This window comes from Dipodomys ordii, unplaced genomic scaffold (genome assembly GCF_000151885.1).
Source record: "Dipodomys ordii isolate 6190 unplaced genomic scaffold, Dord_2.0 Scaffold131, whole genome shotgun sequence".
Taxonomy (NCBI): Eukaryota; Metazoa; Chordata; class Mammalia; order Rodentia; family Heteromyidae; genus Dipodomys; species Dipodomys ordii.
This window is the reverse complement of record NW_012267347.1, coordinates 3,535,575-3,553,140: the sequence shown is the minus strand read 5'-3', so window position 1 is coordinate 3,553,140 and position 17,566 is coordinate 3,535,575. Positions and strand designations below refer to the sequence as shown.

Here is a 17,566-nt window from a genome sequence, read left to right as displayed (position 1 = left end):
TCAGGATCGGAAATTACCTTTCAGTACAAGTTTACCAAAATAGAAGAAAAAATAAGCTCCCCTAGTGGTTAATCTTTATTACTTCTCCTGTGTTGACCCATAGTCCTTTTTATAGTTTAGTTCAAGTCTTCAGCTTGTAGAATAAATACACATCCATTTGCAGTATTATTCACAATAGCCAAGCTATGAAATCTGCTTATGTAGCTCTCAACAGATGAGTAAAGACTATGTGCTATATGTACACAATGGAGTAATATTCAGACTTAAAGAGAAATGAAATTATGTTGTTTGCAGAAATGCAGAAAAATAGATGGAACTGGAGATGGTCATGTTAAGTGAAATAAGCCAAACTACAAAAGACAGATACTATATTTTCTCTCACATGTGGAATATAGACACACACACACACACACACACACACACACACACACACACACACACACCATTAATATAAGAGAGGATTGATTGTTTGGGAAGGGGGAGGAAATCAGTTTCTGTATCTCTCCCATTGCTCTCTTTAGTACACTAGGGTTACAAGTCTTGTCACCTAGAGCTGGCATATAATTCAATTATGAATTAGAGGAGAATAAACTATGCTAATTTAAAAAATTCTACAATCTTTCAGTATCTAGGAATACAAATAGCAAGAAAATGTTTGGAAGCTCAGTTGTTAGGGTATACAAAAAGGTGATGTCTAGTAATGACATCAGAGTCCAGGTCTCACATCTAAGAGAAAGACAGAAGGGTATGGTGTCATCAAGGATGCTTAAACTGGAGAGAAAAAAGAGCAATTTTGGGATCTAGGTTAAAGGCCCCAGGAGAAATTGCTGAATAAGAGATAGATGTGCTCGTAACTTTGTTTATTGGACTGGAAGATGTATGTAATTGTCAAGTTTAAAGTTTTAGGATGAACAAAGAAAATTTTCCTTCTTGAGAAGGTGAAGCCTTCTAAACTTAGGGTGTAAAGAACTTTCACACACATTGTGTGTTTCACATCTCTTTTCCTGTGTTCACGTGTGTCCTGCTCCAGTGCCCTCTCCACTTCTTCAGATTAAAATATCTCCCTTCCGCCTTAGATTCAAAAGCTTTTTTTTTTTTAATAAATCAGCTTCTTGGGTATAGTTGCCATTCACTGTAGTGAATCCATTGTAAGTATACAAATATAATGATGGTTGACAAACACACTAATGTAAGTGCAGTCACCGTCACAGTCAAGAATATTTCTATCATCACAACATGGTTTTTGTTATGTGTTTACCCTTTCCTAGCCACCCAATCCTCACAGAGTGTGCAACCATTTATTTTTTCTGCTATTTTTATTGGATTTGTCTTTTGTAAGGTTTCCCATAAATTAAAAGATTTGACATTTATTATCCTCTCTCTCTCTTTCTTTCTTTTTTTCTTTCTTTCTCTTTTTTCTTTCTTTTGTGTATCTGTGTGTTTGTACTAAGGATTGAAATCAGGGCTTTTTTTTTCTTTTGGTCTTGGGGCCTGAACTCTGAGCCTAGGCACTGTCCCTCAGCTCTTCAGCTCAAGGCTAGCACTCTACCACTTGAGCCACAGCGCCACTTCTGGCTTTTTTTCTTTTTGCCTGTGTAGTGCTGAGGAATCGAACCCAGGGCCTCATGCATGCAAGGCAAGCGTTCTACCACTGAGTTACCTTCCCAGCCCCGAGAGCTTTGTATTCTTGCTTGTTTTATTCACTCAAGGCTGCAGTTTACCACTTGAGCTACACCTCTACTTTCAGTTTTTTGGTAGTTAATTGGAGATAAGAATCTCACAGACTGTTTTGCTCAAGCTGGCTTCAAATCTCGATCCTCAGATCTCAGCCTGCTCACAAGAGTTCCCTGATAACCACCCAATAGAGAATCTGTCTTTGTTCCGCAGCTCCAAGTCAAATGTTATGGTACCCTAGGGCCAACTCTGTTTTTCAGTATCAATTATTTTCTCATCACTGAAGCACTTTGATTTCCACACATGTGTGGAATTTACTAGATTATATCACCAAGACCAGACTTTCTCTCTAAACTTTTCATGAACGTGTCTGCACAGAGGTTTAATACATATCAAACTCAACATGTCCAGACTGTTTCTCTTCTTCAAACCCATTCCCTGTGGGAGACTCAGCACAGGCTAGGAAATTTCCTGTGCTGAGGAAAGGATAGAAATCCATCCATGTGCTAAAATGGGCACTTACATCATGCTTTGGTATGGGTTCCAAACCAGAGCCATAGAGAAAATACACAATAAAGCAAGTCATATTAAGGTTTTGGCTTCCTAGTGTATGCTAAAATTATACATAAATTATACTGTAATTTATTAAGTATAATATCACAGTGTCTTAAAAAATTCATGCATCTTAGCTGGGCACCGGTGGCTCACGCCTGTAATCCTAGCTGCTCAGGAGGCTGAGATCTGAGGATCATACTTCAAAGCCAGCCCGGGCAGGAAAGTCTGTGAGACTCTTATCTCCAATACATCACCAGAAAACCAGAAGTGGTGCTGTGGCTCAAGCAGTAGAGCGCTCGTCTTGAGCTGAAGAGTGCAGGGACAGCGCCCAGGCCCAGAGTTCAAGCCCCATGACCAACAACAACAACAAAAAAATCATGCATCTTTATAAAAGAATGCTGTATTGCTAAAAAGAAAAAAAATGTGAAAAAAATCAAGTATGAGCTATTGGGAAAATGATGCCCAAACTCAATACTGTGTTGTTACAAGCATTGAGTGTGCAAAATACACAGTATCTATGAAGCATAGTAAGACAGAATGTAATAAAGAAACCTTTGCTTGTATGAAATGGTTGGAGATTAAGGCCTGGTGGTTGATGCCTGTAATCTCAGGTACTTGAGAGACAAAAGACTGAGAGGACTGAAGTTTTAAGCCAACCAAGGCAAAAAAGTACAAAAAATGTTCATCTCAAAACTGGTCATGGTGTCGAGTGTCTGTAATTCCAACAGAAAAGAGTTGGGACATAGTTCAAGTGGTAAAGTGGCAAGGCCCTGTGTTCAAATTCAAGTTCCTCAAAACAACAATAACAACAAACAAACAACAAAAAAAAAGAGAAACTAAGTAGGGCCCAGTTGTGTGTATCCTTCTAAGTTTATGTTTGACTTATGTGTAACAGGAAACTCTGTAAAAGATTTAAGCAAGGTTGTATGCAACCTGATTTAAGTGACATAGTAAAGCCATTGAGAGGAACTGGAAGTTGACCAAGTAGCAAAGTTGAAGACTGCCTTTCCAACTGTCATTGTTGGGTGACTTGTCTTCTACTGCCCATTTTCATGGGGTCTTTAACAGATCTATGTTTTAATGTAGAGATGATGAACTTTAAATGGCACCTTGTAGAACAGCTTGAACGAAGGTATTCAAGAACAATATCTTGAAGTGATGCCTTTATTACAGACCCTAGTCCTCATGTTTTTAAATCCATATATATTTGGTTTCTTAAATGCAGTGACAATTTACACATCATTAACAACTGTGCTTATCCAGTCAGCCCTGACAAAGATGGACAGATTATAACTTTGTTCATTTAAAATAAGTAAACTGGTTGGGGTTGTTTTGGTTGGAGGCAATTCTGTGAAATTATATATTAGACAACATAAATCTATCTACAGTATAACTAGCATCAACTTAGCCCAGAATCTAAAATTGCCAATTGTTACAATTAAATTCCAATTCTCTCCTTAGTATCAATCTGACTCACCTGAGATTTACAGTCTTCAAAGTTTCTATTGATAAAAGGAAAACACTTTGCTTGGCATGAAACTCAACCGCTCTGCCTCTCTCCTGACCTTGCCTCAGAAATAATATATTTTAACCAGATGAAGTAAAATGCATTTATGAGATTCCTTTTTTGAATTCCAACCATGTTGTCAGGGATGGTAAACAAAGATATTTTATTGGAAAAAGCCAGAAGATGAAATGTCTTTTCTTCCCTAAGTGTTAATAGAAGGTCTATGGGCTAGCTATGTGCTAGCTTTCCACTGCTGTCACAAACCTGAGAAAATCAATTTAAAGAAGGAAAGAGTCCTTGTAGCTCAGTTTCAGGGTTTCAGTGCATGGTTACTTGGTTCTATTTCTGAGCACCATGAAAAGGAGCTGGTGGTACATAGAGCAAAGCTGTCTACTTCATGGCTACCAGGAAACAAGGGAAGAGAGAGGAAGAGGACAAAATATACCCTTCAAGGGCATGCCGTTAATTATCTACTTTCTCCAGTGAGGCCCCACTCCTAAAGTTTCCATTATTTCCCAACAGTCCACTGAGGTATGAATCCACCAATGAATTAATCCATTCATGAGGTCAGATGCTTCATGATCAATCATCCCTAAAAAGCTCTCCCTCGGAACACTGCTCAAACATATGAGTTTAGGGGAGACATTTAAGATTAAAACTATGACAGGGTAGTACTATGGGACACTGCTCTGCTACTAAAAGCATTCCTCTTTCACCAAGAAATTGCATAGTAGTATTATGATCACCTGAAACTTGAGAAGAAGAGTTCAAGAAGACTGCTTCCCCTCAAGTTCCAAATCAATTGTCTTCCTGCCTTCTCTCTCAGATATTGTTTTTGTGGTTTTATTCCTTTAATGTTATTGTACACACCTATCTCCCACTAGTTACAGTGGCCATCTATGGGCTGTGGTAGATTGGAAAGAGACGGGAAAGGCCAGATTCTGCAGTTCATATCTTGAGGTGATGGGCTTGCCTGGTTCTGGGATTGAGGCACAGCACAGCATTAAGACTCTGGAGCAGTGGCTAAAGTCTGAGGCCCAGCATGGCCAGTAATCAGGGCCCAGGAGAACAGCAGGGAACACACAGGGCCATTAAGAGCCAAGTCACGCAGCAGGAAAAACAATTCAGGGTACTACTCTGTAAAGAGAAGAGGAAAATGAAGTAAGGATGAGGATCAACTTGGAATAAATGATTTCATTCAAGCTAAACTAGTTAAGGAAGTAAATTGGGGCCTAGAACAGGACAAAAAGAAACTGTCACTTCAGAATCTGGGGCAATACCCCAGAGTCATATACAACTAGTTCCAATGTGAGTCAATGACCAGTACAGTAATTTCCCAGTAGCCACAGAAAATTGGTTCCAGGATTCCCAAGGAAACCAGAATCTACAGGTGTTCCTTCCCTTATGTAAATCTGTGTTATAAAAATGTGCATTTAGCCGAGCATATCCTCCAGTGTATTTTAAAATCTTCTCTAGATTACTTATAATAGCTACGGAAATGCAAATGCTGTGCAAATACTTGTTATACTGTACTGTTAAAGGAATGATGATAGGAAGAGAGGTCTGTGTATATTCAGTTCAGATGTAAGTTTTCTTCAACTACGTATTTGCAGTCTGTGGCTGGTTGAAGCCATGAATAGAGACCTGTGGAAAGGTCTTTGAAGCAAACATGACAGGTGTCTAAGATTACACACCTTCAAAAAAGCAGCAGTGGGATTGGAACCCTGGCGTATTTTTCACTCAATCTAACCATTTCTGGGCATTAACTGTTTCCCCACATTCCTTGGTACAGAACGATTCTTTTTCTTTATGTTTGACAGTGCTGAAGTTTGAACTCAAGGCTTCATGCTTGATAGGCAAGTGCTCTATCACTTGGGCAGCACCCCCAGTCCTTTATTTGCTTTAGTTATTTTTCAGGTAGTCTTCTGTTTATGTCCATAGCCAGCCTTGGACTGTGATCCTTCTAACTACAGCCTCCTACATAGCTGGTATTACTGACACATGCTACCATACTCAACTTGTTGATGGAGATGAGGAGGAGTCACCAACTTCTTTTTTGTTTATTTGCCCAAGTTGGCCTTGATCCTTGTGATCCTCCTGAACTTCTGCCTCCTGAGTGGCTGAGATTACAGGTGTGAATCATCACACCCAGGGTTCTTACCTAGTTCCAGAGTAAGTTAGTTAACTAGGAGATTTGCACAGCCAGCTTTCAGCCCTAGTTCTATAACTGGGCTCCAGCTCTGTGGCTCTTGAATCTGCCTTTCCTTCAAGGTCTGTACTTAGACTTCCTGTCCCAAAGTGGGACATGAACTTTTCTTTCACTTGTCTGAAGAAACCTGTGTTTCTGAGCTAGTATCCTGTTCTCTCTGATAAGGTTCTCTTGCACAGTCTCAGAGAATCCCTTGACGTAATTCCACACACACTGGAAATAAAGTCTTGGTTGTAACAACAAATAGAACAAAGTGGAACCATCTTCCATGGTTTAGACCTAGTGTGTGAAGACTGGGTGATCTAGGTGAACTAACCCTGGCTTGGGAGTAAAGATTGATCGTTTTAGTTCTTCATTATGATTTAATGTTTGTCTCCTTTGTTTATTTATCTGTTTTTGGAGAAGGGGAGCCACAGAAATGGAGGGACAAAAAGTGAACAAATACAGTGGTGGTACACAATAGAGACTATGCTGAAGGCAATTTTGATGATTTTAGAAAGTTTTTTGTGTTTTCTCTCTCTTCATGTTTAATATAAAGGTGCTGAGCAAATCATTTTCCAATTTTCTCTTCTAGTCAATAACTGTGTGGTTGTTGCTATATCCCTGTACTCCTCCCACATACCCACTGCCCAAGAAAACAACCCCATTCTTGGGATCCCCAAGAATGCCCCAGTCCTATCCCTGGAAGAATTCATGGACAAGTGGCGACTACAGGCAGCCCTGTAGTCCTGGTAGAGCTCCTTTATCTCCCTAGTCTAGCCCTGTACTTTTCTCCCTCCACCACCCTCCAGGCCATCCTTGTGAATTCACCTATAGAACTCACCCGAGCAGATCACTGCCACATCTTCCTTGTGGGTGCAGTCATGGTACCCCCAAAACCTGTGCTGGCACTGCTCCAAAGATTGCTCTTCCCCTGAGCAACGAACATCATCAAGCCAGATGCGACCCACCCCAGGGCCATAGCTTTTTCGGGCTTTGCTGGATGGAGAGAGGGACTGTCCACACCCAAGTTGCTTGCAAACCATTTGGTCCTCCTTCTCTCCCCAGCCATCATCGCAGACTGAGCCCCACACACCCTTGTGCAGCACCTCCAGTCTCCCGGAGCAGTGGTTGTCTCCTCCTACTAGCCTCAGTTCAAAACCATCTGTAGGGTGGAGAAGGAAGTTGGAGGTTAGAGAGGAGATAGGGGAACAATACGATTATCTACATCTTCACCAAATCCCATAAGCACATTTGAAACATTCCATGTGTTTAGTTGTCCTGGGGCTTGAACTCAGGGCCTTGCACTCTTGCTTGGCTTTTTCACTCAAGGTAGACATCTTCCCACTTGAGCCATATCTTCACTCTGGCTTTCTGCTAGATAATTGGAGGTAGGAGTCTCATGGACTGTTCTACCCCAGCTGGCTTTGAATCTCAAGCCTCAGATCTCAGCCACCTGAGTAGCTAGGATTACAGAGGTGAGCCACCAGCGCCCAGCCTTCTGCATGCATTTCTGTGACTGCAGGTTGTTCTCTGGGGCCTCCTCAGATGCCTTCTTTAAACCAAGATCTTCTTACTTCCCCATCAAACTTTATAAATTTAACATTTATAAGTGACTTTCTAATTTTTAAAGGAAAAAAACTCAACATACATGGAATAGCATGCCCAGTCTCTATAACATAGAATTCAATAGAACAACAATTTATATTAATATAATGCATAGTGTTTTGAGAACATTTTCTTATCCAAAGACAATTACTACTATTATCTCCATTGACAATCCATGCAATTCACTACACTGTGGGGCATGCATGGGTCTGATTGTATTGTTGGAATGGGATTCCATTTAGCCCCCTCTGTGGATGAACCCAGTTTCTGGATGTGTAGGCATTGCCTTCCATTACCTTCACATTCCACCCAGGTATCCTCATCATGGGTGCAGTTGTTCTTTTCCCAAAGCCCCAAATGGCAATCCTGAAGGGCTGCTTCTTGCCCTGAGCATGCTATCTGGCTCGTCCAGATGGGTCCTTGGCCTCGAGAAGCCTTGTTGCACTGTCTTTGGGTTAGTAGGGCCCTCCCACATCCCAGCTGCCGGCACACCACCTTCGCAGCCCGGAGGTTCCAGCCTGTGTTGCACACTGTGTTCCACTGTCCCTGGTGCCACACCTCCACTCGCCCCTCGCACCGCCTACGGCCGCTGGACAGCCGCACGCTCTCTGGAGTTGGAGAGAAGAAAGGGGGAAATACCTGTTTCTTTCTTGCACATACATGGTCTTTTCAGAAAAGAGGCCCCAGTGTACCTATGGCTCAATTCTTGGTGTTTAGTCTTGTGTTAAGAGGGCTAATCATTGCCTGATGGATGGTTTCTGTGACAATGGTTGTGACGCAATAAAGTGAATGTGATTTCTCAGTCCCAGGCCAAATCATGATGATTCTGTAGCATTTAAAAATTTCAAATTATTTTCCCATTCTACTTCTCAGGAGACAGAGGCCATATTGGTTTAATAAAGGTTAATATAAAAGATCAAAACCTTCTTGATTCAACATTAGCATGAATCAAGTATTCCATATTCATGCTCTTAGCCTCCACCTTTCTAGGAAACAAGAATGAGACTTTAGCATAGGGGGAAAGATGACAGTTTCTCTGGTGGGGCAACAAAGAAGGAGAGCATGGTCAGCCAAATCATGGTCTAAAGGAAGAGAAAGGATACACAGGGAGAGAGTATTAGTACATAAAGAATAAATACATATAAGAAAGTAAAGGGGTGTACGTCTACGTATGTATCCATCCATCTAAATGTCAATCATCTGTCTATGTTGTGTTGAGTTCCCATCAACATCTGTCTTCCCAACTAGATGGCAGACTTCTTGAGAATCTGAACAATTACAGAAGTACATATCATGCCTCATAAGCTCATATCTTTCCCATAACTTTACCCAATGGTGTGCAGGATACCATTCAACAAGTTCCATGGCTGTTGGCTCTGTATATAATTGCATCTTTGTAAATAAGAAAGAAAAAAAAAGATTGGCATATGGCTTGAATCTAAGAGAAAAGTATGAACTCAGCCAAGCAGAAGTAACAATTCTAGGAATGGATATTGTCTCCAGAGATCACAGCTGAGAATGTGGGAGATGTGAGAGACTAGGGTCCAGTGATTCCAGGTGTGAAAGTCCATGGCAGAGATCAAGATGAACAAGAGTGACCACGTGGGGTACAGACAGTGGGGTAATAGTCCTTGAGTCTGCTGTACTTACTCTCACACGATGCTCCAGCTTCTTCGGTACGTGAGCAATCAAAAACATCTTCTTCCAGCTTACATTGAGCCAGTGTATCTTCCGTCCCCTTGCAATCCACGCTCTGGATAAGAACACTTGGCACAATTTCTGTTGATGGCTTATATTGGAAACCGCTGGAACTTCTCTTGGCTTCTCCACAGCTCAGCTGCCGGCACACCACAGTCACTTCCTCCATCCCCCAGCCATCATCGCACACGGTGCCCCACTGGCCCTTCCATTCCACCTCCACCCGCCCTTCACAGCGGTGGGGACCTCCCACCAGCCGCACTCCAGATGGAAATTCTGCAAAGAGACGGGATGTTAGCTGGTGGCTTGAGAGGAGTGCAAAGGGTACTTAGGGATGGACAGTCAGTCTGAGAGCCTTCCAACCCTTAACAGAAGGTGTGGAGAGTTGGGGGACTATAAAGGAGAGTTCAGAGGAATAAGAAAGGAGAGGAACTTCAAGACTTCCTATCTGAGTCCTGATTCTATTATATCCTCAATTATATCCTACCGAGAAACTATACTTCAAGACGCTAAGACATGACTGCTTACCTTTTCAGGTTAAATATTCAAGCGAAGAGGCTGGTTGAAAATTCAAAAGAGTGTTTAGATTTTCTAGTTGTCAGAATCAGGAGCTATTCAGAGGATCACATCCCTGTCAGTATTTCACAGATAAGAAAAATGGGCCTCAGAGAGGAGATGAATGGCCCTGTGGCCATACTGTTCAGATTGGATCCAATAGGCTAGGACAAAAGTGTAAGGATGATATCTGTTGTTTTCTTCCTTTTCATGATTCTCTCTCCCTCTCTCTCTCTTTCACACACACACACACACACACACACACACACACACACACACACACACACACACACACACACTGTCCATGTTAGCCACATTGAGGTTAATATATAGATTGAGCTGAACAATTTCTCTCTCCTCTCTCTCTCTCTCCTTCCTCCTTCCCTTGCTTTTCCTCTTTCTCTTCTTCATCCTTCTCCTCCTCCTCTTCCTGTTCCTCCTTCTTCTTTCTTCTTCTTCCCCCCTCTCCTACCCACTCTTCTAACTCAGAAGAAATAACAAAGAACACTCATCAACAAGGGAAGAGTCAGAGCTTTATAGTTTCAGAGCTCCGGTGGTTTGCTCAGAGGATTAAAAAGCCAAAGAGTCACCACAAAACCTCCAGATAAGCCAGGTACTGTTGGCTCACATCTGTAATCAGGAGGCTGATATGTGACAATGGCAGTTCCGAGCTAGGCTGGTCAGGACAGTCTGTACAACTCTTATACCCTATTAATCACAGAAGAATCCAGAAGTTTCACTGTGACTCAAGTCCTACAAGATTAGCCTTGAGCAAAAAGAGCTCAGGGACAGTGCTTAGCCCAGAGTTGGAGCCCCAGATATTGCCAAAACAAAACAAACAAAAAACCTCCAGATGAGTTCTGAGGAATCAGTGACTTCATTCTGCTTCATGACTAGAACTCTAGGTAGGTGAAAAACCAACAGAAATTGTCTCCTTTCCACCAACACACAGAGTTAGAGCAGAAAAGGCCATGTAGAGAAACCCAAGAAGAATCCATCAGATGACAAATGTTGACACATTTTGCTTTCCAGGTATTATTTGCAATCTCAGAGAACCATGATGAATGAGATAGGATAGATAGGATTTCTACCCTTGAAGAGTTTGTATTTGGTGGCTTGAGACAATCCTACCAAGTTGACTACAACCTTAAAGCAGTAGAGGAGAGGGAATAAATCTTTCACGTCTCCATGCAGTGGCAGACTTAGCTGGGAGAGGTCAGGTTTTCCTGGTGTACTAGGAAGCATCATATCTTTAGTGTTGGTCTGTGACCTATTAGAATATGAACAGCCTAATAGAAGCCTACATAATTACCTGCTACACGATATGACCCCAGAGGGCCATATTTCCTTCTGTCTGCCTTGTCTCAACTTCACACAAATTCCCCAGCATCAGCTTAGAATCAACCTAGCATAGTGGTTGAGTGAGAAAATCCTGATCTGGCTGAGTTTAGTTTGAATTATTCTTTTTTGTTTCCTTTTCCTCCTTAATGTTTAGGTGAGGAATGGGGTGCTAATATGAGGAATGGAAACTACAGCTAGAAATTTAAATTCAATCATTAAAAATCGCTCAGTGCAGGGAGGGTAGAGAAGTTGGAGAGGGGGACACGGAGATGGGAAGGGATGGGAAGGGGAAACAAAGGAGGAGGCAACAATGCTAGATAAGAAATGTACTTATTACCTTGCCCATGTAATTGGAACCCCTCTGTACGGTATTTCACAATAAAAAAATTTTAAAAAAGAGGTCCATGAAGGTGCCTAAAATAAGGTTATATCTTACTTTGGATGCTGGTTGAACCTCTTGGACCATGGAAGAATAACCACTGGCAGAATAACCACTCTAAACCTATCTTTGTTCTAGAGATGGAAATCTAGCTACACAAGACTTATAAGATGGGTGGAAACCCAAAATGGAAGGTCTGAGGGCTTGTTTCAAACCACAGTTTCTATTTATGACCCAGGAAACTTCGTACTATTCTTGTCTTCTAAATATCCTCTTGGGAACAACAACCATAAATAAACAAATAAATAAGCCTTACCTAAGAATCCAGGTCTGATGCCAATAGCTGGGGGAGAAAAAAAAAGGAAGGATGATCATATAAGATAGGGACACAAAGGTTTTATCTTTGTTGCTGTTGTTTTTAATGTACTATGTGATTTTTTTTGTTTCTTTTGTATAGTCTTCCCTCATGGTATAACCCTTGTTTTCATTGTATTTGATTCTGGTGCCCTACATCTTGAATATACTGTTTTCTCATTTGGGGAAGAGAAGGGAAATAACAAATGCTGAAATAAGGATATAGGTTGACCTATTGTAGCAATGAGATGTACAAGACACTATGTTGAAAACGAACTTTACAACTTTGTGGGGGTAGGGAGGAGTTGGGGAGGTGGGGCGAGAAGGGATGGTAGGGGAAAAACAAAGAAAGGGGTAACAATGCTCAATAGTAAATGTACTCATTATCTTACTCATGTAACTATAATATGCATATATATATATATATATATATATATATATATATATAGTTGTTGTTGTTGTTGTTGGTCATAGGGCTTGAACTCTGAGCCTGGGTACTGTCCCTCAGCTCTTCAGCTCCAAGCTAGCTCTCTACCACTTGAGCCACAGCACCACTTCCGGCTTTTTTCTGCTTTGAGGAATTGAACCCAAGGCCTCATGCATGCAAGGCAAGCACTCTACCACTGAGCCAACTTCCCAGCCCTAAAAAATATATTTTTTAAAAGGAAGGGAGTAAGGTCACCAAACCAGGCTTTGTTTAAAGAATATAACTCTGTCTTAATCCTTGCCAATTTTTTGTGATAGAGCACCTCCAAGTTCAATTCTATGGTCACTTCAGGGATGGTCAAGCTCAAAAGACACTGAATACAGCCATTCCTTTTACATACAATGGTGGCTCAACCCCAGACACTGATAGATTTGATTTTCCATTTATTGAGTTAGACTGCTTTGATTTGGTGGGGTAGGGTTAGAAGGCAGCTTCTTGGTTCAACAGGAAAGGTTCTGGAAGCTTCTGAGAAGCTGTACTGGTGGTGGGGAAGGCAATGGTACCATGTGGAGAAGGGAGAGCAGACCGTCAAAGGCAAGTGCAGAATTGCCCAGCCTCTAGAGTTACCAGCACAGTTTGGGAACATTGAGGTGTTCCCCCATGGGAATCTATGTATGGAACTTTGTTCCCTTGACAAGGCTACCACATGGCCTGAAAAAAATCTATATATACTATTTTGGATCCTGGCTGAACCTCTTGGGCCACAGAAGCAGAATAAATACCCTATACCCATCTTGGTTCTGGAAATGAGTTACATAAGACTTCAAAGATCAGGATGAAAACCAGAATGGAGGTTTGGGGAACTGTTTTGAACCATAGTTCCTGGCCCAGGAGCCTGAGCCTCCAGCCCATCTGCCCATTAAGCTCTTTCCTTATGCTGTAAGCAGTCCTGAGCCCTGCAACCTTAAGTAATCCCTGGGGCCAAGGTATTTTCAACTACATAACTGGCCTACCGCTCTTATAATAGTCTTCTGAAAGACCAAGCATATTTTTTCATTGTTGTTGTTTTATTTTTGTTTATTGTTTGAACTGGGGCTTACTCTCTGGACCTGGGCTTTGTCCCTTATCTTTTAGGCTCCAGGATGGTGCTCTACCACTTGAGCCAAAACTGTACTTTTTCAGCTTTTTTTCTTTTGCTGCTTAATTGGAAACAAGGATCTCACAGCTTTGTCAATTTCAGCTTTGAACCATGATCTTCAATCTCAGCCTCCCAGTAGCTAAGATTATAGGCGTAAGTCACGGGTGCCTGACAAGAGCAAATTATCTTTGGGCCTCCCTCCAGCCTAGAGCTTTTCAGACAGATTCAACTATTTTAGTGATTAACCCTAGAATCATTGCTTTTTTTTTTTTTTGGTAGGAACTATCTCCATATAATTTCTCATTAGCACTGTGTCATTAATTTTCAGAATATGGCCACTTTCAGGCTGAGTGATGCCTGTCTGTGACTGTCTTAAACTGGAGACAATAGTATAGTATAGTATATTAACTTGTTGCATAACCTCCCACACAAAACCCGGGTACCTGAAAAAGAAAGAGAATGTACCAAGCCTCCTCTACAAGTACAGAAGTGACAGAGGCAGTGAATGACTTGTGGCATTTTGGCTGGGGGATAATACAGGTGGCTTGTATTAGAAAGACTTAATGAAGACAATAGGATCGCAAGAAGGCCATGGGACTGCATGGGAGACAACACACCCAAGAGATGAGAGGCTAGCTATGGGGAATGAGAGCAATGGGTCATCAAGACAACAAAAAACAAAAAATTGATGCGATTTATTGGGGTACAGGCTTAGCAGATATTAGTTATCTTATGAAAAGGCTATTTGTTGTCTTATAAAAGGTTTTCAAAAACTTTTTTGGGGGGGAGGCTGGGAAGGTGGCTCAGTGGTAGAGCGCTTGCTTTGCATGCCTGAGGCCCTGGGTTCGATTCCCCATACCACATAAGCAAAAAGAAAAAAGCCGGAAGTGGCACTGTAGCTCAAGTAGTAGAGCACTAGCCTTGAGCTGAAGAGCTGAGGGACAGTGCCCAGGCCCAGAGTTCAGACCCCACGACCAGACCCAAAAAATAAAACAAAAAAAAACACAAGTTTTTTTTTGGTCATGGGGCCTTAACCAGAGCCTGGGCGCTGTCCCTCAGCTCTTCAGCTCAAGGCTAGTACTGTACCACTTGAGCCACAGCACCACTTCTGGCTTTTTCTGCTTATTTGGTGCTGAGGAATAGAATCCAGGACCTCATACATGCAAGGCAAGCACTCTACCACTGAGCCACCTTCCCAGCTCTCAAAAACTTTTAAGGAACATAATATTATCTCCACTTCAGAGATTACAGAATAAGATTGAGAGAAGTATATAGTCATCTAAAAAATTTAAGCAATTAAGGCATCAGAGAACAGGACAAAATCCAGGTCTCTGTGGCTCCCAAATTCCATTTTCTAAATTAATCTCTAAAACTAACCTAGGTAATTAAAAAAACTAGAGAAAATTAGAGAAGCATTATGTGAAACATTTCTCAGAGGAAATCAAACAAAATGACCAATGTAAAATAATCAATTCTACTTTATTTCCTTGCTCTACTGGCTGCTACCCAAAATCCATTCATTTGTCTTCTTATTAATAGTCCATCTAAGTGAAATTATGAAAAAGGGGAATTGGATAAACTGTATAAATCTGACAGTGTACTAGAAAAAATAGAAAAAATTCTGACAATCAAAGTGTATTATAAATTAATGTGAATTAGTGGGCTCTATGGGGATTTAGAATGATTGCCAGATGTAAAAAAAAAAAACAAAAAACAAAAAAAAAGGTGGGAGGGGGAGAAAGGGAGTCATTCTTGAAAAATATCTGAATTTGTCTAGGAAGAAAATTCTCCCAATCAAATTTCCAAACAACTCTGAGGCCTACACCAACAGAAGAAGATACTCACCAAGAATCAAGTAGAGCAGCAGAGCCATGACTCAGGCAGCCAATGAAGATAAGCTAGAGCATAAAGCTAGAAGCTGGCCTCAGGCAGCAATGTTTTTTGTTCAGAGCTACAACTGTGCTAAGAGGAGGAAGAAAGGCGGGGTCCTGTGTGTAACAGAAGCATTATCAAATGACCAGAAGCCAGTGGCTCCAGAAGGCAGAACAGATACAGCTGAACCTGCTGAATCTAGCATGTTCTAGAGGAAGGAAGAGAGGTGGCTGAGATTGACAGAGAGATGCTGAAAACAAAATTAGAGTAAAAGAGAAAGCTGTCAGGATTTCCTTCTGCTGAAAGCCTAACTTCTCCCATCTCTGCTTCAGCCCCTTCACTACAGAAACAAGGAACCAGTTCCCAGGAGGAAAGACAAGTACCCTCTCTCATTAGATCTGACAATGCTCAGACAATGCTCAGCCACCAGGGATGGTTTCTTGGGGGAAGCAGGCCACGTTGAACTACTTTACTTCAGAAAGAAGTACATAGACTATGGGGGTTAGAGATCACAGAATAAATTCAGTGATCCCCTTGGAACCAATTAGGATATTAACCTATGGATAGGCCAATATTGACACCAGAATCATGGTATGTCAGTCTCTGCCCAGAGGACAGCCTTGTCCACCTTCCAATCAGCTTTCTAAGTGCTCAGCAGAGGGACCAGTATGTAGTTTTGCTCTTCTTCTATACTTTTGCTATGTATGGCCATTTTTGGAAAGCTGATTGGCAACAGGTCCTGGTGGTGATGTACATCCTTATCAGCAAATTCAGGTGAACCTTAGGTCTAAGGTATGATGGACGGAGATTGAGTATCAAACCCTCAGTATTCTCAGGTCCCTCTGCCTCGCTGTATTCATAAGTACAGCTGTGCTTCAAGAGCTACTCAACCTTCAATTAGTCAAGCATCTGACTGCATATGCTAACACGATGCCTGTTCTTTCAACCAGGTTGATTTTTCTTCTGCAGTGGAACATCTTAACTTCTTTGTTATATGCAGGGTATATAGCACAAAACCCAGTTTGTTGTAAACATTCATTTTTATTTTGCTTACAATATATTCTTTCTCATTGCTGTTATAAAGGTGATGTACAGAAGGGTTACAGTTACATAAGTCAGTTAATGAGTACATTTCTTTTTGAACAGTGTCACCTCTTCTCTCACTTTTTCTGTTTTTCTTTCCATCCCCCACCCCACAAGTAGTATAGTTCACTTCAAACATGGTGCCTAGTGTACATGACTGCTGCATTTGTTCACCCTTTGCCCCACCATTTCTGTGCTTCCCCAAACAGAAACCTTCATACAAGACAAAAGGTACAGATACAAAAACCAATGAAAAGGAGGGGAAAGAACATAAAGTAAGATAACAAAAACCCTCCATTTCTTGGGGTTCATTTTGGTAAACATCATTTTATATGACCATATGCACAGAGCTATTGAGCCTTTGTGACCATCTCCTAAGAATATCCTCCTTTGGTCTAACTGTGTGAATGTTTAGTGTCATGTTTAATTTACCATATCCAAGTGTATTGGAGATTCTTATCTCCAATTAAGCACCAAAAAGCTAGAGATGGAGCTGTGAGTCAAGTGGTAGAATGGTGGCCTTGAGGAAAAAACCTGAGAGACAGTGCCCAGGCCCTGAGTTTAACTCCAGTGCCAACTTGTGGGTCTTTTTTTTTTTTTTTTTGGTCCGGTCGTGGGGCCTGAACTCTGGGCCTGGGCGCTGTCCCTCAGCTCTTCAGCTCAAGGCTAGCGCTCTACCACCTGAGCCACAGTACCACTTCCAGTTTTTTCTTTTTTGCTTATGTGGTGCTGAGGAATCGAACCCAGGGCCTTGAGCATGCAAGGCAAGCGCTCTACCACTAAGCTACCTTCCCAGCCCTCCAGTGCCAACTTGTGCATGCATGTGCACACATGTGTGTGCACCTACACCTCCCCCACCCAAACTGCTATAAGAAAGTAAAGCGCTTGAAATTCGAAGCAAAGAAATTGGGAACCTGGAAGTCCTAGAATCCAAAGGCAAGTCAGAAGTTTTGATGTCCAAGAGCAGAAGGTTTAGAATGGCACACATCATTGCCAGAGAAAGAGAGGAAATGATTTTCTTTCCTTCTTTGTTCTATCCATATGCCCAGCCAATTGAATGTTGCTGGCCCCCACTGAAATCTGATCTTAGTCCACTCAGTCCAAAACCTTGTACACCTGTCCCCTCTGAAAATACCTCCCTGGCACATCCAGAAATCATGCTTCCCCCACTAGCTAGCTAAGTATTC

At 41.7% G+C, this 17,566-nt stretch overlaps 1 protein-coding gene across 1 annotated transcript; it reads right to left on the bottom strand.

Annotated features, from left to right (window-relative positions):
- Window positions 1-3,882: 3,882 nt before the first annotated feature.
- Window positions 3,883-15,419, bottom strand: Cd5l (CD5 molecule-like). Its single transcript, XM_013030706.1, has 6 exons — window positions 15,270-15,419; window positions 11,822-11,848; window positions 9,183-9,506; window positions 7,829-8,140; window positions 6,769-7,089; window positions 3,883-4,873 (listed from the first exon to the last, which is right to left on the bottom strand). Exons 1-6 carry the CDS (start codon window positions 15,295-15,297, stop codon window positions 4,869-4,871), a joined length of 1,017 nt encoding a protein of 338 aa, XP_012886160.1. The 5' UTR covers window positions 15,298-15,419; the 3' UTR covers window positions 3,883-4,868.
- Between the last annotated feature and the right edge of the window lie 2,147 nt (window positions 15,420-17,566).

Coding starts and splice junctions, on each gene's coding strand:
- Cd5l (XM_013030706.1), bottom strand. CDS start 15,297: ATGGCTCTGCTGCTCTACTTGATTCTTG. Junction 11,849..15,269: donor GCTGCTCTACTTGATTCTTG/GTGAGTATCTTC, acceptor TTTCTCCCCCAG/CTATTGGCATCAGACCTGGA. Junction 9,507..11,821: donor CATCAGACCTGGATTCTTAG/GTAAGGCTTATT, acceptor GTCTCTTTGCAG/AATTTCCATCTGGAGTGCGG.